Source organism: Panthera onca, chromosome C1 (assembly GCF_046562875.1).
Source record: "Panthera onca isolate mPanOnc1 chromosome C1, mPanOnc1 haplotype 2, whole genome shotgun sequence".
Lineage (NCBI taxonomy): Eukaryota > Metazoa > Chordata > Mammalia > Carnivora > Felidae > Panthera > Panthera onca.
In genome coordinates this window covers 148,449,256-148,468,963 of record NC_138346.1, presented here as the reverse complement: position 1 = coordinate 148,468,963, position 19,708 = coordinate 148,449,256, and the positions used below count along the sequence as shown (strand labels likewise).

General features: G+C 36.2%; 1 protein-coding gene across 10 annotated transcripts in view; it reads left to right on the top strand.

Moving 5' to 3' along the window:
* Window positions 1–340: 340 nt before the first annotated feature.
* Window positions 341–19,708, top strand: part of SH3GLB1 (SH3 domain containing GRB2 like, endophilin B1) — a 34,839-nt gene continuing 15,471 nt past the window's right edge. For 3 of the 10 annotated variants that reach the window (XM_060624658.3, XM_060624656.2, XM_060624654.2), the window contains exons 1-5: window positions 344–721; window positions 11,095–11,236; window positions 13,881–14,009; window positions 16,148–16,281; window positions 17,633–17,725. In XM_060624658.3, the coding sequence (XP_060480641.1) occupies window positions 650–721; window positions 11,095–11,236; window positions 13,881–14,009; window positions 16,148–16,281; window positions 17,633–17,725 (570 nt within the window). In that variant the 5' untranslated portion in view covers window positions 344–649. Of the gene's footprint in view, window positions 722–11,094; window positions 11,237–13,880; window positions 14,010–16,147; window positions 16,282–17,632; window positions 17,726–19,708 lie in introns of all 10 variants that reach the window. The other 7 variants (XM_078451716.1, XM_060624657.2, XM_060624659.2 and 4 more) reach the window with 5 other exon arrangements.

Sequence of the window (19,708 nt, the reverse complement as noted above, 5' to 3'; positions counted from 1 at the left end):
ATGCTAAGGAGTTGTCTGTTGGTTGTAATTTCATAATATTGTCATTCTGTGCTACAATTTTCATATTTTCCCTTGAAACAAAACGGGGGAATTTGGGTTGTCTCTGCTCTCAGTTTTCAGCGGCTAACCTGCAAACCAGGGCCCCCACGCCTCACTACTCGCTTCTGGGAGCTAACATGCCCCTCCCTCCGGTGGAGCTGGCCGAGCTTCCGGCGCGCCCCGCGACTGCGCCGCGGCGATCCAGAAGGGGTCGCTGTTCCCGCGACAACCTCTGAAAAGGCTCCACCCCGCGGCCGGCGGGGCTTCCTCCGTCCGGGACCCCGCCCCACACAGCTCATTACCAGTCCGTCAGTCTCCTTCTAGCTTTCGGCCGCCAGCGCCGACGCTAGCGCCAGACTCCGCGGAGCAGGCCCGACGTCTCGGGCGCCCCCGCCGCCACCCGGGCGCGCGGCCCGCCCCGCCCGTTCTCTCCCCTCGCCCCACCCTCTCGCTTCCCCCTCACGGAAACGACAGCTGCTGCGGCGGGGCTGGCGCCGCCTCCCTCCACCTACCACGTCTGCCCCCGCCACTCTCGCCCGGTGCCCCAGCCCGGCCTCGGCGCCTCCCCGCTAAATCAGCCGGCAGCTCCGCCCGGCTGCCGCCGCCCAGGATGAACATCATGGACTTCAACGTGAAGAAGCTGGCGGCGGACGCGGGCACCTTCCTCAGTCGTGCTGTGCAGGTACCGCGGTGGGGGGGAAAGGGTGGCGCCCGAGAGGGCCGAGGAGGGGCCGCGCGAGGCGGCGGCGCTCCCCGCACCCGACCACACGGACCTGCTGGCAGGCCTGCGGCCGGAGGCCTGGGTGATGGGCGCGGCCTGGTGCCCCCTCCGGGCACGGCGGCGGTTTTCTGCCCCCTTCCAGTTCAACCGCCGCTTCCCCGGAAGCGAGGCGGGGTGGGGAGAGGGTGCGGAGCTTCCTCCGCCCCGGGAGGACACCTTGAATTCGGCTCCGGACCGAGAGACAGCACCGCCCGCCTTTCTGGCCCCACATCGCCATGGCTGGTGTGGCCGCCCTCCCGGGGAGGGCAAAGGCCCTGCTAGCCCGGCGCGGTAACGAGAGAGACGGGCCTTTCTTGCACCACCCCCACCCTTTCCTTTCGTCTCTCTCCCTCTCCTCGCCGAGTCCAAGAAGGAAGTTTCCTTTTCCTGCCCCTGAACCGAAAGAGCTGCCAGCGCAGTTCCTTCCAGCCCTCTCTCTCCCTGAAAGGAAGGTCCCTGGGCTTAGGGCGGTACGCGGGCGAAATGGAGATCGTCGGTTGGCGTCCATACTCTGCCAAGGCCTTGGGAAGCCTGGAGTTTGGGGGTTCCCACCTCGTTCTCAAAATGAGGAGCATCGGCAGCAGGACAAGGAGACGCTGGAGGGGAAGATTCGCGTTATGCGTGTTGTCAAGAGTTGTTATATTTCAAATACACTTTAAGGGGGAAATTTAGCCGTCTTGCGGCATTCCGCAGTCAAGGAAGTGTCAGCACTCGGGAACTTGGACAGTTTTCCCCAGCTATCACCCACATTATGTCAACTCGTTTAAATCTACGAACAGATGTAAATTTCACACAACATGAGTTATAAACAATCTGGTGCTTAAATTAATGACATAGTCATAGTAGCAACAACATTCCCTTTTGTAAAGAGAAAACAAAAATAATTTTCTAATACACATACCAAACTAATACTGAAATGTAAATCAGTTGCACTGCCTTATTACTTTTCTCCTTTACCCCAGTTTCATTGGTGGAGTTGATCTTACATTGCATTATTCTTGGCAAGAGAATGGTAGAAGTCGAGCTAGGTAATAGCTGCCTATATTGTGAAAAAAACTGTCAAACATATGCAAGGCATTTGACAGATTATCTACTGTCCTTTCTGTAACTTTGCCAGATAGATGCTGTTAACCCCTTTTATATATGAGGAAACAGCCTCATAGAGGTTAAGTTACTTATTTAACTTGCATGCATGGCTAGTAAATAGCCAAGTGCTGCCTGATCTGCTACTCATTGAAAGCTGCTTCTCTCTTGCAGAGTAGGCATTGCAGATATAGAATATAGAATGTTGCAGACTGGAGAGACTTTAAAGATCATCTAATATAATCTGAGCATTTCAATAACACTTAAGCAGATAATACTTAAGGCAGTGGGAAATTCCTTCTAGGTGTTGATTTCTAAGTTCCAAAATCTGCATGGTGAGTAATAAGCTAGCTGCCTTAACCCTTATCTCCTCCTCCTTCATTAAAATATAAGCTATAGATGGTTCATTTGGCCTGGATGGCTCGGTTAAGCGTCTGACTTCAGCTCAGGTCATGATCTCAGGTTTGGTGAGTTCGAGCCCCTCATAGGACTCTGCCGTCAGCACCAAGCCTGCTTCGGATCCTCTGTCCCCCCCCCCTCTCTCTCTGCCCCTTCCCGGCTTGCTCTCTCTCAAAAATAAATAAACATTCTAAAAATAAAACATATGCTATATTGTAAAGACATTGGTTAAAATGATTTATTGATTTAAATTAGCCTACTTCCGATAGTTAAAAGACAAGTGCAAGGAGGGTGAGTGGTTGAGAGTCTGAAATGATTTGATTTGTGAGACTTAATGTTGACTGAAAAGAGGCCTTCAATATTTTTTATTGCTGATTCCCAAAGATTTTGTTTGCCGAGCAGAGATTTGATGTTGTATTGCCACCCTTTTAAAGAGAGATGTGTTTTCAGGTAGAGAATCCACAGTGCTTAAATAAGACACATGTACTAGAATTTGATTGATTGATTGGTTGATTTTTAGAATTTGATTTAAATTGTTAGTAGACTTGATTTAAAAAATAAATCTAGCAGGCGCCTGGGTGGCTCAGTCGGTTAAGCATCCGACTTCAACTCAGGTCACGATCTCCTGGTCCGTGAGTTCGAGCCCCGCGTTGAGCTCTGGGCTGATGGCTCAGAGCCTGGAGCCTGCTTCCGATTCTGTGTCTCCCTCTCTCTCTGCCCCTCCCCCGTTCATGCTCTGTCTCTGTCTCAAAAATAAATAAACGTTAAAAAAAATTTTTTTTAAATAATAAAAAAATAAATCTAGCAAAGCTCTCAAAAGATGTACTTTTCAGATGGATTTTAATTGCTCATTGCTTCAAATCCTTTAGTTTTTAAATTCTGTCCTAATCTTAGCTATCAAATTATTCTCAGTACTAAATACTTAAGTGCCTACTGCCATGTCTGTCTTACACTACTATTTTGGACTCTGGTGATACACTGGTGAATAAAATCAGCAAAATACCTGTTCTGATAGAGCTTATAATCTAGCAAAAGACAAATTAGTAAATACATCAGGTGGTGATGAAGAAAAAGGCCAGAAGTGATATGTTAATGGCGGGGATGGTGGTTTTTGCCAGGTTGTATAGATATATGATTCAGGACAAGTCTTTCCAACAGGATCAAATTCCAAGAGACCTCAAGGAAGTGACCATTCCAATTTTTTGGAGGAAAGGCATTTTAGGCAGAGGGAAAAAGTATGAAGACCCTGAGGTTCTGGGTTACCAGGGTTATCAGTTAGGGAGCTGTGGCCATAGGATAGGCAAAAGGTGATATTGACTTAGGTGACAGTAATAGCAGGGAAGATTCAGAACCTATTCAGTATTGCTTCTCAAGTTGGCTTGAGGCTAGGAGGGAAAGACGTGTTACGGATGACTATGAGGTTTTGGCTTGAGATTTACTGAGAAGGGAAAAATTTCAGGAGGAACAGACTCCTTAAATATTATCTTTTTCTATTAAGTCTGTATTTCTTAGAAATAGGTTCTGAAATATTTATGTAGAAGGTATATCTGAGGATTGCTTTAAAATATTCTAGAAGAGAAAAAGGGAGTAGTTGAAACAATGGCAGAATGTTCACAGTTATGAAGCTGAGTTTCAATATACTATTATACTTTTGAATGTTTGACCTTTTACACAGTACTATTTTTTTAATTATGTAAGAAGAAAAAGATGATTCCAAAATGCAACATGTGAAATTTGGAATGCTGTGTAGTAATTTTCAACAAAAACACTGCTTTGTCATTTTGCTATTTAGTTAATAACTGAATTCCCAGTCTAAATTGAGTTGACATCAGTATAGTGCCAAGTGCCAAGTTTCATGCTAAGAATAGGGTAAGAGCTATGCCAGTTACTCATTATAAGTAATAAAAACAGTAGGAATGGAATTCAGCTTTCACATTTCTAAATAATAATTTCTATTCAAATCAAATTATACCTTAAGGAATAGGTCATGCTCTTGGTGGCCAACTGCCATATCTTTTTTTCATTGTACGTAAAAGTTTTCAGATTAAAAAGTAAGCATTCCCTGTTTTAAAAAAGAGACTGTTAAACATACAAATTGGTTTCATCACTCTACTCTCTTATAAAATCTGTTTATATGGGAGCACAGGGGTGGCTTAGTCGGTTAAGGGTCCAACTGTTTGTTTCGGCTCAGGTCGTGATCACAACAGTTTGAGTTCAAGCACTGCGTTGGGCTATATTTATATGCCTTGCCACTTTGAAAGAATATTAAGGTAAAATGTATAAATCAGTAGGAATATTTATTCCATTTGGGTGCTTTTGTTGTTCTTAACTCCCTCAAAATAATAGAATACAAAAGCATCAGGTAATTTATCCTCCATAAATTGTTACTTTATTAGGGACTTAAAAGCCGTTTAGTCTTAGTATCTGTCTTTTCAGTCCAGACTCCTTAGTTGAGTATTACATACTCCTTTCTGACCTTGTCTTTTTTTTCACTCATGTATACACACTATATTCCTATCAAATTATTTTTTAATTTCCAAAATATCTTGTACTTTTCTAACTGTAGACTTTTGTTCATACATTTAAATTCCTCTTCAGTGCCCTCCACCCTCTCTCTGTGTAGTCTTTTCCTTCCCTCTGGATGAAACTTCAGTCCATCTCAGACCCCAAGGGCTTGATGTGAAATCTTGTGTCATTTTCAATTCTGTATGATCATTTGGCATTTTTTTTCTTCTAATGAAGGTCCTTGGAGCTGTAAAATTCTATTACTCTATGGCTTTCACATCTTTATAAGTTTGTATGTCCTAAGGAATCAACTCTGTTTCTTATTCCCATCTCACAATATCCAACATCGTTCTTTTATTTATATAATTTTAGGGGGTACCTGGGTGGTTCAGTTAGTTGAGCATCTGACTTTTGATTTCGGCTCAGCTCGTGATCCCAGGGTCGTGAACCTCCACTCAGCACAGAACCCGCTTAAGATTCTCACTCCCTCTGCCCCTCTCTCCTGCTCGTGCTCGCTCTCTGTCTCTCTCTCTCTCTCTCTCTCAAAAAAAGAAAGAAAGAAAGAAAAAAGTTTGTCATTTTAGTCAGGCAGGGTATCCATATTCAAAGTTTACTCTTTGAATCATTTAGTATGTTAAATAATTTGTTATTTTTATTAGCGTTTTTCTAACATTAAATCTGCTGAAGTTGAAGTTGACTAATGCCAGTCTAAAATTTTAAACTGTTTAATTTAACCTGTATTTATTGAGTACCTTCTAGGTGCTTGGCATTGAAGTACAAAAGTAAAGGAGACCTGGTCTCTGCCCTCATAGACTTCATAGGCTAACCCCAATTTATCATAATTAAGTATTTTATTCTTTGTAGTAAATATCCATTTTGTGAAGTACTATTCTGTTACTTCGCTTGATAAATGTTCCAAGTGGACACATTTCTACTTCAAAATTGATATTGAAGCAAAATTTTGCTCACCATCTTTAAAATAAGACCATATTGTTTCTAAAAAAATATTTTCAACTTAAATTACTTAGGAGTTTAATTTTCTAATATTTCCTTTGAACTGCCTACTGAAGTTACTGTATAAACTTCATGAATGCCAGCTATTTTCTGAGGGGAAAAAAAAAGTCTTTAAAATTTAGTTGCAAGCTTGGCTTTCATCTCCAGTTTAATTTAGCAAAAATGGTGTGTCTAAGCCTAGAGGTAAAGATGAATACGCTGCTGCCCTCAACTAACTTCTGTTAGGTCCTATCTGGATGGAATTCTAACATGACCACTCACCCAAGCCCTTTTGAAATCCTGTTTCTTCTATAGAATTTAAACTGCAACAGCTTCACCGTGTCTCTCAAATTCTACTAAATAAAACATGTCACATTCAAAGTCCATACATTTTCTGATTGTGTAAAAACTTTACATATTTAGTGTTACCCAAAACTTTTCACATCCTTTGGTGCTTGGTGTTAATTAACTGATAGAAGATGGTTTGTTAACCTGATGTTAATATAATCACCTATGAGCTTAGAACAGTAGTTCTCAGTCTTAGTTGCACTTAGAATTACCTCAGAAATCTTTACAGGCTGCATCTCAGTCTAGTTAAAGAAGAATCCTTGTGGTTGGAGTTGGCATCATTGTTTTTGAAAGATTGCCCAGGTAATTCCAAAGAGCAGCCAAAATTGAGAATAAGTTGAGAAGGATCTAATTTTACAATTTAAAAATTCATTATATTCAGAATTTGTGCTATACATTTTACCCTAAGAAGTTTAGACAACTTTTAAAATGTTACTTTACCCACTCAAAGAATTGATGGTTAGAGTTCATACTAAATAGATGTCTTTCATCATATAGTCTTTTTGCTTGTGCTTTTATCTTTGTAGTAAAGCATGGTATAGAATCCTGTAGGCTAGATGCCTATGCTGTAGTAAAGAAAGGATCACAGTGTCTGGCATAATGTGGCTGACTCAAAGACAGTCCTTTCCTTAAAGAAGTGTGTAAAGAAAATATGTGAAGAGAAGGGGATTATTAAGCTTTCGGTTCTCGTGTCATTTTACTATATTCCTAATGAAATCATTATGAAAGAATTGTATGTCAAATTACATTTTAGAGAACATTGGATTTGGACTTACAGAACATATTCTGACTTTCATTGTAGGTTGTTTTCACAAAAGTTTTTATTAAATGATACTGCTAAAAGTTCATTAAAATGCTTAAAATCAAACTATAGGAGTTTTTTTGTGGGTGTTTTTTGTTTTGTTTTGAGAGAGAGAATGTGTGTGGAGGAGGGCCAGAGGGAGAAGGAGAGAGAGAACTTTAAGCGGGCTCCATGTTCAGCATTGAGCCTGTTGTTGGACCAGATTTCACTATCATGACCTGAGCTGAAATCAAGAGCCAGACGCTTAGCCTGTTGAGCCACCCAGGTGCCCCTCAACTATTGTTTTTAACTAACAACTGGATATCCTCAGAAGACTACAAACTTAGTAGTGATTTTGGACTTAAATATGTTGAAAACAAAATTTTTTTATTTTTTTAATGTTTATTTAAACATTTCTGTTTAAATTTTTGAGACAGAGAGACAGAGCTTGAATGGGGAGGGTCAGAGAGAGAGGGAGACACAGAATCCGAAACAGCTCCAGACTGAACTGTCAGCACAGAGCCCGACGCGGGGCTCGAACTCACGGACCGTGAGATCATGACCTGAGCCGAAGTCAGATGCCTAACCGACTGAGCCACCCAGGCGCCCCGAAAACAAAAATTTTTTAAAGTAAAATTTTAAATTTTTTGTAATTAGGGAAAGGATTTTTTTTTTAATATTTATTTATCTTGAAAGAGAGTGAGCTAAAGAGGGACAGAGAGAGAGACAGAATACAAAGCATGTTCTAGGCTCTGAGCTATCAGCACAGAGCTCAGCACAAGGCTTGAACCCACAGTCTGTGAGATCATGACCTGAGCCAAAGTTGGACGCCTAACTGACCGAGCCACCCAGGCGCCCCAGGAATTTTGTGGTTTTTTTGGGTTTTTTTGGAAAGAAAAGGTCTTCTGTCTGTCTCAGAAGGGTGCCATTATTATAATTTCATGTTGTGTTTAACCAGCATTCTTAAGATCATAAAATCCTTGATGGCAAAAGAACTGTGTCATATGCTGATTCTTTATCTCACTTACAATAGAAGAAAATATATACCCCATAAATATCTTTATTAACAATTTAAAACGCCTAAATTTAGCTGATGTAGCTCATTTTTTGTAAGCTTTCTTTAAAATATTTTAGAGAAACATGTATGTATTAAATATACTATATCGTTAACTTAATATGTCATACCTGCTGATTAATAGAAAAAAATCCTTAAACCCCCACAGTAAAGTCATGGGAGATACTGTGTTTTTTACAATTATAAGTTTGAGTAATAAAATATAAATGTATAATTTCAACCTAAATATATAACATTCGCAGTGTGTTTCTGTACTGGCACCTTTTTTTTTTTTTTTTTTTTTTTTTGCTCATTCTAGATAGGATTAAAGTTAACCTTAAGTTGATGGTTATTGAATATCATGTAAGAAGCAGAGGTGGACTATAGGATACAGCTGACCAGAGTGCTACGAACAAAGACACAGAGGCAAGGAAAAACAGAATATATTCATATAATGGTAGAAGAAAATACTAATTTTTTGAAGTCAGCAACTATTTACTGGAAGTCTTACAGTATAAAGAGACTGTGATTTAAACAGATGTGATATTGAAGATTGAATCGCAACACTGACACGTTAGGCAAAATGTTCATCACTACAGTTGTGATTCTTACCTATGTGTGTGTTATAAGAGTTTATATTGGTTTTGGGTTTTAGGTTTTTTTAGTATTTGGTATAAAATGAACAGCTTGGTTTATGGCATTTTCTAATTTATCTTAAGCCCTGACACTGTTAAAAATACGGAAGTATTTTCTAGAAGATTCATTAGCACCGCCTTTATACGTGTTAGTTTTTTATAGAAGTCCTTAACAGGGGCGCCTGGGTCGCTCAGTTGGTTGGGCATCTGACTTCCCTGTTAAGGACTTCTATAAAAAACTAACGTGTATAAAAGCAGTGCTAACGAATCTTCTAGAAATGCAACTGGAAGACCAGTCATGAAAGGACTTTATACCCTTCCCTTAGATCTTTACATAGCCCATTTCTTATCATTTGCTCTTAGATCAGTTGTTACCTGTTCAGAGAAGCTGTTTCTCTAACCACCCACATCTCACACCTTTCAAACTCCTGTTCCCCATTCCAGGCCCAGGTTGCATATTTCTCTCCCTTTGAAGCCTTCCCTGATTCTCCTGCTTCTCCCTTTCCCTGCAGAATGAATTCTTCCTTCTTCTACACTCAAATTCATTAATTCACTCATTTAATTGTTCAGTCACTCAAAAAATAATAGGACCAACTTTGTTGGTTCTATATCCATTGTCTTTTTGTATCCTTATTATCGAATTGTTTACTTGTTTATTGTCTGTTCTATTAAAATGTAAGCTTCTAAGAGCAGAAACTTTGTTCTGGCTCCTTAAACCCATGTGCTTAGAATAGTGCATGGCACATATTAAGGTACTTAAAAATATTTGTTGAAGGAATGAATGCAATAAAGAAATACATATACTTATTAAGGTGCTAAGTTAAGAATTTTTCTCTATTGGTAGATCAGCCTTCATAGATCATGTTAACCTGGATGTATTTCCTCCTTTGTTTGCCTCCTATTGGTTGCTTTATCTGGGAGATAACCTATTTAACCATTAGAGGTAGACCTCGAACATGTAAAATTCTAACCTCTGTAGGAGGTCTGTAGCCTAGAATCTAGGGATTTGTAGAGGGAATACCAGAGTTCACTCTTAAGAGTGAAATTATAGTAGTTACCCAACTGACCGTGGCATCAGGGTTTTGACCTTTTGCCCAATGCAACTCCTATTCCTATCCTCAGTTACAGTACATTGCAAGGTTGTGGGCTTAGGCAATAGCTTTGGAACTGCTATTTTCAGTTGCACTCACTGGGTCAGGGCTTGTCTATAAGCCAGTCTCAAAAAGACATAAGGCTTTACAAAAGCTATTGAAGCTTTTATTTCTAGCCCCTGAACAAGACCTTCAGTGGGGAGTTAACACCAGACTCTAAGAATAACATTCTAGAGGACCTTTCAGCTAAAAATGTTAACTGATAATCAACAGAAAGTATTAGACCAATAAAAAGGATGCTGAAAGAAACAGATAATAAAACTCAGAAAAATGAAGTAGCAGAAGATATTTTAAGAGATGAAAAGGGGGAAAAAAGCACAGTAAACATTACATTGTTACCCAGAAGTGAGTCATGACTAATGAGTATAGAATTAGTGCTAGTGATATGCCTGTGTTAGGATGAGAGAAAGCCACATATTCTAGAAGAAAATTTTGCATGGTAAACAGCCTGAGTCATCACTTCTTTTTTTTCCCCCCCAAGTCGTCACTGCTAGTGTTCAATTGAAAGTCTTCAGAAGTGCCCATAAAATGCACATGGAAATCTTTTTACCTCTTTGTTCTTGAATGGGCAATGCTGCTTTTCCTCAAAAACCACCACATTCAAGATAGTAAAAATTGATATGCTGACTATATTTAACTACATTTTATGATCTTTAAAACCTGCCTCCACAGTATGAATAAGATATGCCCCAAAAGTTAGTCTGTAGATCAATTGTTGTAACATATCCTGAAGAAACAAATGGTAGTTTCCCAGAACATCCCATAAAGCATATTTAACTGGAGGTGATTAAAGTGCCATTAATACAAAGCCACGTTAACATAAGCAGCCCTTTTTAAATTCAAAATAATAATTACCAGACACTGAACAAAGTGATTTACATACATACTCTTACTTAATTCTCAAAGCACCGTACGATATGTATCATCTCTCTTTTATGATAGTAGATACCTAAGAAAACATTCAGAAGCTTGCTCAGGTCACACAATTAGCAGTGCAGCCAGAATCTGAATTCAGCACAATGGACTCAAAATTCTTACTCCTTACCACTATGCTATCCTACCTTTATATGTAAGAAATACTTATATACCAGGCAGTATGCTAGATTTTCTCTAGAATTCACACCATACATTTTTAGCAGAACTGAGGATATACGTTAATCTTAAGAGAGGGTCCAGATTAAGAGGTATGGATAAATTTCTATAGGGGCAAAAAAAGCACTCAGTGCAATGGTTTGCAAACAATTATTTGTATGTTTGGGAGTGTCTGGATTTGAGTTTTTAATTGCTGATATAGGTTCCTAAAATGTGTTTGAGGTATATTTAATTTTTTTTATAATTAATAACAGTTCACAGAAGAAAAGCTTGGCCAGGCAGAGAAGACAGAATTGGATGCTCACTTAGAGAATCTTCTTAGCAAAGCTGAATGTACCAAAATATGGACAGAAAAAATAATGAAACAAACTGAAGTGTTATTGCAGCCAAATCCAAGTAAGAAACTTTTTACCTTTGTCTACCTTATTGACTAATCTCATTAAAGGGTACTGTTAGTAGGGGTTTTTTTAATATAAACAAACAAACAAAAAAGGTTTTGATAGCTATTGGAAAACAGAAGTTTTTGGTTTGTGGCTTTAGGGTCTATGGGTTTGTGTGTTGTGCTTTTGGTGAAGAAGAGGGTGCTAAACAACTCTTTGTGTACCCTCTGACAACTGGACTAATCGTGTTTTTCATGCCTTCGTAGAATCCTCTTGAAAACTCAGTTTCAGGGAGTGACTTTTAAGAGTTAGGAAGACTGTGAAAAAAAATTAACCTTTTTTTTTTTTATATATACAGGGGAATTGTCCCTAAATAATTAAGGAAAAATTATGTGAAAACTTAGTTACCAATTATTTATGTTTATGTTAAGTTTTATATTTTTACATAAATTATTCCATTTGATTTTCAGACAACTCTAAGGTTTCAGATCACCAATCTCAGTAATCTTTCAGATAAGGTGTACAACAATTGTTTATTAATTGCAAATCACAAGTTAGCATTTTATACAGTGTAGCTTAGCCAGTTAGAAGTGGAAATTGAACTTGAATTTGGTGTATTGACACCCAGTCTTTTCACTGTGAGCTTTATACATCAACAGTGAAGAACAAAGCAGCAAATGTTTTCATTCCCCTTTGCCCCAGTATTGTGACCATGTTGTGAAATTCCAGAAGCTTACTTTTAGGTACTAACTTCCAAGGTTTAAACTTTATTGCTATTCTGTGAACCTGAAGCACTACACAAAATATTAGTAATTTTGTACATTTTAATTGTTCTGAAACAGGCCTTTCACACTTTGAAGCCTGTTGTCTTTGAACACCAAGTGGTATTTCTTACTCATTTAAAGCTACTTAAATTATATACCATGGCATCTTAAAAAAGTAGTAGATATTTTGCCTTTTGTTCCTTGCTCTGTCCAGAGCTCCTTACATAAGTAGTCTATTCTATATGTTTTTCTGAATGGCAGACAAACTCATACACAACTGGCAAACGGGAATTTCATCAGCATAAAGTTACAGTGGCTCATATAGTACAATTTTACATTAGTGTTTTAAGTCTGAAGTAGTAAACAAAAATTGGGTTTTTTGTTTGTGCTCTGACTATAAAGTTACATAGATTATGAGTGGTCAGGCACAAACTTCATTTTACTCTAAACCCTGTTAATTTGGGGGTACAATTTTCCAGAACCTAGAGTTTTTCAGAAATATTTATTGCATTATAGCAGAATTGCCCGCAGATTTTTTTAAGATTTTATTATGGTCCATTGATGCCCTAATGAAATGAACATTTAGTTTAAACATACCAAATGTTTTATTAACTGAATGAAATCAACATAGGATTCAACTTTGAACTTTTGACCAAATAGATAGAAATGCAACAAAGCTAAGAATCCCTCTCACAGTCAGAAAATGAAATTCTGAAATGTAGTTAACATCTTTTAAATGGTTATGTTTTGGACTGACTCATTATGGTTTTAACCAATTTAAAGGTTTTAAAAGTCCTGCTTAAAAACTTCTGACGCTGCTTCAGAGTCTACCACAAAAGCAAGTATTATTCCAGCAGCCTATTTTATGTATTATAATTAATGCTTATGCTGGCTCCTGAAGTGTTTGTTTTATTGGTTTAGTTCATTTTTTAAATTTTCAGTGCACTGTGTGAAGCTTCCACTTGTGGAGGAATTCTCTGAGGTGCTTAGAAGGGACCTATTTATTTTAGCTTCTCTTTGGATTGTAAGTTTGATTCATAGTTCATCATTATTTCTAGAAACTGACTTTTTCTCATTTGTCTCTAAAATACCTCACTATTGGGTGACAGTGTAGGTGTGAATGTCTTGAACATTACACTAACCAAGTGTTTATATTCAGATTTTACTGATTTTTTTTTCCCCTTTCCATGTACACTAGCCTTCTATTATTGCTTTTAACCTATTTTGTATTTTAACCTTACTGTTAATGTTAATGTGAATACATGCTGAGAGATATATCTTGTACTTTAAGCAAAATTAAATAAAATTAAGCCAAGATACCATATTGCTAATCTCTGTCTGTGGCTGTTCCATGCCTAGATTGTTCTATTCCTTAAATTCCCATGCCTATATTTAGATTCTAGGAAAGAGAGAAAGCATGCGAGCGAGCAAAAGCATGTAAAGGGTATTAGAGGTATGTGACTCTTTAGTTCTTATAGGTGCCTTATCTCTATATTTTCATAGCTGGAAATCCCTGGTTTTGAAATTGAAATGAACATGTATTCAAAGTTAAAAATTAGACTGTGTATGAGTGGGACAAAGGCAACTTCATTAGGTATTAAGTGAATAACCAACTCTTTTAAAATCTCATAGAATACTCACTGTATAATAGTTTTACTTTAAGTATTTTTGTGCCAAAATATTTTACCATATTTTTAAAGTATAAGTTTCTTTGAGCTATATAATACTGCAACATAAAAATTAAAAATTCTCTGTTAAGATATGTACTTAGAAGCATGCTAACTTCATGTTTATTTGCAGAGTGATAAATGGCTCAGAGGGAAAAAAAACAACAATAAGTCTTTTAAGTAGTTTTGCTTTTTTGAAATCATTGATAGTTTTAAACCTTTCTCCTAGATGCCAGGATAGAAGAATTTGTTTATGAGAAACTGGATAGAAAAGCTCCAAGTCGTATAAACAACCCAGAACTTTTGGGACAATATATGATTGATGCAGGGACTGAGTTTGGCCCAGGAACAGCTTATGGTAAGCAAAAGGCAAAAAGATCTGCTAAGTTAATAACTTTCCTTTTAGATTTTTTACTACTTAGAGACATCATTAACATTTGCCAAATATTAGTAGACTCAATTTTAACTTCAAATTTTTTACGTTTAAATTTCAGATAAAGTGAGAAATACAGGTGACCAGTAAATATGTGCAGTTCAATGTAATGTTTTTAGTATATATTATTCTGAGAATTCACATTAATCTTTTTAGATCTAAAAAGTTGAATGAATTAATTGCTTACTGGTACTCCCATTGAATCTTGCAACCTCTGTTACAGTACTTCTTTTGATATATTGTAATTTTGTTTACATATGTCTTCTCTAGATGATTTCTTTAAAGCTTTCTTGAGAGCTTATTGATTTCTATAATAAAATGCCTGGCACATAGTGTTTGAACACATCACTAGTGCTTTCATTACACAATGATGTTGGTACCACAAAAATGTTAACAATGGTTATCTCTGGATAACTATTTGGATTACATGTTTGGATTACATTTCATTCTATTTTCTTCATGTAATTCAAATTTTCTATCATCATGCTTTATAGTTATGTCAGCTTTGCTAGTTGCTGTACTGACTTTTTAAATGTATAACTCTGAAGCTCATTATCCCTCAAATCTAATTTTCTCAGAATATAAGACTATTTCAGATTTCTATAGCATCTTTCCCTATTGTTCATGGCTAAAAATTCTCTTTATTAAGACTTCTGCAAGAAATTGGTCTTTATGTGGGTATGAAATGGTAGGTAAATGATTTTCCTCATATAGTACTGATTTATAAAATAGTTACTAAATTCTGGAGCAAAATGAACTTAAAGTTTTAGTAGTTACCTTTATGTCAGAAGGAAATACCCTAAATACTGTATAATGAATGGCATTAATCCATTGACTGGCTGTTAGATATGCAACTGAAACTTTTACATTGTGGTTTTCAAAATGTACTTCTTTCAGAAGTCTGAAAATGCTTAAAATTTTTATAGTTTTATTTCTAAATTTTAACTATTTTACAAAAATTTTACACATTAAACAGATTTTTTTGTGCTTGCTTGTGTCAGATGCGATTAGATGCTGGGGGTCATAAAGGGCATCCAGCCCTTACCTTCATCAAGCTGAAGGCCTAGTGGGACATGAACATTCAAAAGGAACATTTTTTCCTTTTTTAATCCACTTAGTTTGTTTTTACCCATAGTAATTCTATTAATCACTCTACCCTGATTATTGGAATTGGACTTTGTGAATCCATTTATTAGTAATTGATAGTAGCTAACAATTGAGTGTTTCAGGCATTGGGCTTAACACTGCACAACATATTATTTCTGTAAATCTTCAGTTATATCCTACTTACAATATAAATTATCTCCATTTTGAAGACAAAGAAATTGAGTCTTAGATTACATAATTCATCCATAATCCTACATCTAATAATTCAAATGGAGATATATATCCAGACATGGCGCTCTTAACTACTGTGTTATATTATCCTCCTTGCCAATCAGATCTGATCTCATGCTAACATGGAGGAATCAAGATCCATAGAATTAAAATTTATTAGAGGTAGACCTGGGAGTAGAACCTTGGTCTTGTGGTTCCCTTTCATTTGCTCGATTTTCCACTGTACTTGTCCTATTTAAACATTAAGGTATATGTGTTACAAAACATGGCTTTTTCTTTAACCTAAGATGCAAATTTATACTATTATTTAAAGATACTTGAGGCCCACGCATTAATATAGAAACAGAAGACAAATTTTGACTTATTAAAATATTTTAAGCATTAATGCTTTTCTAAACATACCTCCACTGTTTGAGCTATGACCATAAATACTTTTTAGTATATTTATTCTCTTGTGTTCCATTGGTTGAATTGGTACAATTAACTATGGTATGATAAGGACTTCACCTTTGTCATTTTTATTTAGATATTTATAGTCTTAAATTTACCTTTTAAAATAAAACTAACTACAGTTAATTCTATTTTATTTTTTACTTAAGTAAAGAAGTGACAACTAACTTTAAAGCAGATCAAATTGCTGATTTTATTTTCTGACATTACCAGAAAATGGTAAAAAAAGAAAAAAAAAAACACAAAAAACCAAACAACACTTTTTTCCTTTGCAGGTAATGCCCTTATTAAATGTGGAGAAACACAAAAACGAATTGGAACAGCAGACAGAGAGCTGATTCAAACATCAGCCTTAAATTTTCTCACTCCTTTAAGAAACTTTATAGAAGGAGATTACAAAACAATTGCTGTGAGTTGGAAAATGTTCCCTTTTTTTAGTACAATATTAAGATATATAATCCAGTTTTTAATGAATAATTTACCCTCTTATTGATCATGTAGATGTAGCAGATTAGAAAATTTAAATAATCTAGCTAGGTGCATATCCAGCAGAACACAAACCTAACCAGAATAAAGGACTCTTAAAGATATGTACTCTATTTTTGTGTCCCTGTAGTGTTATTGAGATTACTTTACATCAATTCTTGTCCATTACCAGCATTAAAATTTGTAGAGAAGTTCCTGGAATTATTATAAAAATATGGTACAAAATATCACGATAGTATAGACATGTAACTATTCATTTAAACTGGAAGCAAAAAACCTAATTATTGGAAGCTATATTTCCGGTTGTTCGACTTCCTGTTTTTTGCATCCCTAGAAACCTGTTATCTTCTCTTCACACAGCTATGTTTTATTGCCAAAGAAATAAATATCACCTTCCCAAGCCTAGTATTATTTTTTGTTTGTTTGTTTCAGTGATGGAGAGTGGAGATCTAGGTGGATTTTTTTCCTAAGATTTTTGCAAGATTATTCTTTATTGTAAATACTACTTTAAACTTTAATTTGCAGATTTCTTATTACAAATTATTTCAGAAACTCAGTATGTTTACAATGAATTTGTCTGGGTAAAAAGTATTTCACCTGAGACAAAAGAAAAGCTACCAAGTTGAAAGATGATTTAAAAGATTAAATTGTCAATAGGATGAAATTTGATATATGAAATCTGGAATTCCACTTTGGAGTAGTAGAACTGCATTCACTGCTATGGCACATTAAGTGAACCTGCATAGTTCTTAAAGTAGATCACTTAAGGTATCAAGAAACTTTGCCCTAGGCCCATATCTCCTTTATCATAGGTATTTCCTAGATAGTCTGTTTGAAACATTCTCATCCTGGACAGTACTGACATTTTGAGTCAAGTAATTCTTTGTTGTGGGAGCCATACTGCATTGTAGGATATTTAGCAGCATCCTGGCTTCTACTCAGTAACACACCCACACCCCCAATTGTGACAACCAAGAAGATAGAGCAAAACATTTCCTGGAGAGCAAAACCACAAAATATTAAAATTAATATTCGTTTGTTTCTGCCATCACCTGCCATCTTTCCCAGATTTTTCAAGCATCTAGAATGTCTCCATTATTTTAAAATTGAAAACCATGAGAAAAAGGAGTCAAGTGTCACTTCATAGTCAGTTTTGTAATCCTAGATCTTTAGCAGATGATTCATATATTAAATGGAGAATAATACTTTAAATGTGTATGCTTTTTACTGGACTTTAGCATCATTAGCCTTTTTTTTCTTTTCTATATTTATAGAAAGAAAGGAAACTATTACAAAATAAGAGACTGGATTTGGATGCTGCGAAAACCCGACTAAAAAAGGCAAAAGCTGCAGAAACTAGAGCCTCAGTAAGTAGTATTTTTTAATAGAAAAACATTCTAGGTTGATAACTTTAAAATTTGTAAAATATTTTACTCCTGTACCATGCAAGGTATAGTTAATTATGAAGACTAGACTATGACTTTTAGTGTTTTTAAACAAACTTACCAGAGCTTAATGCATCCAAATCAATGCAGAATAGTTGTATCAACAGGTAGTATTATTTCAGCAATATACCTGTTGCTAAAAAATAAAAATTGTGAGAGCTCCTAAAGCTGTATCATGTTCTTTAAATATCATCAGTAATGTTAGAAAATATTCTTTTGGAGATAGGGTTATTATCTTTGAAATAGAAAAACAAATAGTAATTAAAATAAGAAAGAATCAAATTTGAGATTGCTTGTGTGTGACTTAAAAATTCAACTGGACTCCTTTTCACATGTGAGTCAAACTGGCTAAAGGAGTTGTCACCAAGAATTCCAAAACCATTCAAACAGTGGCAGCATGGACTCCCAGGTGACTATTTTGCAGGGGAGGAAACTCATTTGGATACATAAGTTCTGGTATATTTTTCATAAAATCAACCTCAGTTTAGTCTTTTTAAATAGAGTGGGTTTATATTAAATGTAGTAATTTAATGATTTATGTATGTATATATTTATAACTTTATTGAAAGATTTTATTTATAAGCTTATTTAGTCTAGTATTTATACTGTTTGTTTCCATTCCAAAGATTGGAGACATCAATCAGATTTGAGATTTATGCCTTTACGATAGTACAATGTAAACCGGTCTGAATTTATTATAGAAGGCTAACAAATTCTTAACATATATTAAGGGATATGTTTTGTTAAGAGGCATGACATTCCCCCTGCCTTCTCATCCCAACTCAACTACCACTGTCCTCATCAAGAACCATTGCCTTAAGGAACATAAACCACAGTGCTGGCAGAAGTTGACTGTGGCTCTCTTGTTTTGGGAAAGAAGAGGTTGACATTTGGTTTACAGTGAAATTTACAACTGGTAAAATTGGTATTGGGTTGTGATGTCTTATGAAATTACCCCAAAACCTTATATGAGCTGAATAAATTTTTTTCTAGACAGCTCCTCTTTGGAAGACACTGTATTAGTTACTGCTGGAGAGCTATCTTTGACAGAACGTTGAATCCAAATTCACTGGCTATTTCACCTCAGAATTTATTATGATGTCATCATCAAGAACACCCTAACTTCCCAAAACAGGCTTTTTGCAGAATAAGAACTTTAAAAATGAACATTGTAGGTGGCAAGAGACTCTAAATTAGGGTTGGTTTCTAGTTGCTAATAAAAGATTTATGTGGTAAAGTATAAATTGATTTTTTTAAGATACTAATGTCATAATCAGGAAAAAAAATGTTAAGATAAATAAGGATCATTTGGAAATAAGTGTTTGAACCAGAACAAAATCTCTTTATTCAAAATGCCTACATGTGCCCAATAATGATTGTGGAATGAGAAGAATACCATCGTCAAGTGTCAGTACAAAACTTTATTTTGTAGTGCTTACACAAGCACTATTACGGGATAATGACTGTGTCTACTTTTTTACCTGAAAAAGTTCCAGAAAACTCATAGATTTAACACTGTAAAGGTCCTTTAGTTATTCTAAATTATTTTGCCATTGCTATTAAAGTTTGTAAGAACTAAATATAATAGTAAACAAACTTTGAGAGATGTTTCCTTTTGATGTATCCAGAAAAGATCTTGACAATTTTTGTTTACTGAGTATTGTTGAGGGCAGAATTTTTTCCATGAGAAATTACATTTAAAATACCAAAGAGTATACAAATGACTTTATTGAACAATTTTATTTTTATACAACTTTTCTAGAATTTATATATTACGTAAAACAAATTTAACTATAGCCAAATATTTAAAATGTTAGTCCAAACAGAAATTCACATTTCCTGATTTTAGTTGTGTTCTTTTCCCCTAGATAACCAACTCCTTTTTCTTCCAACTTTATAGCAGTA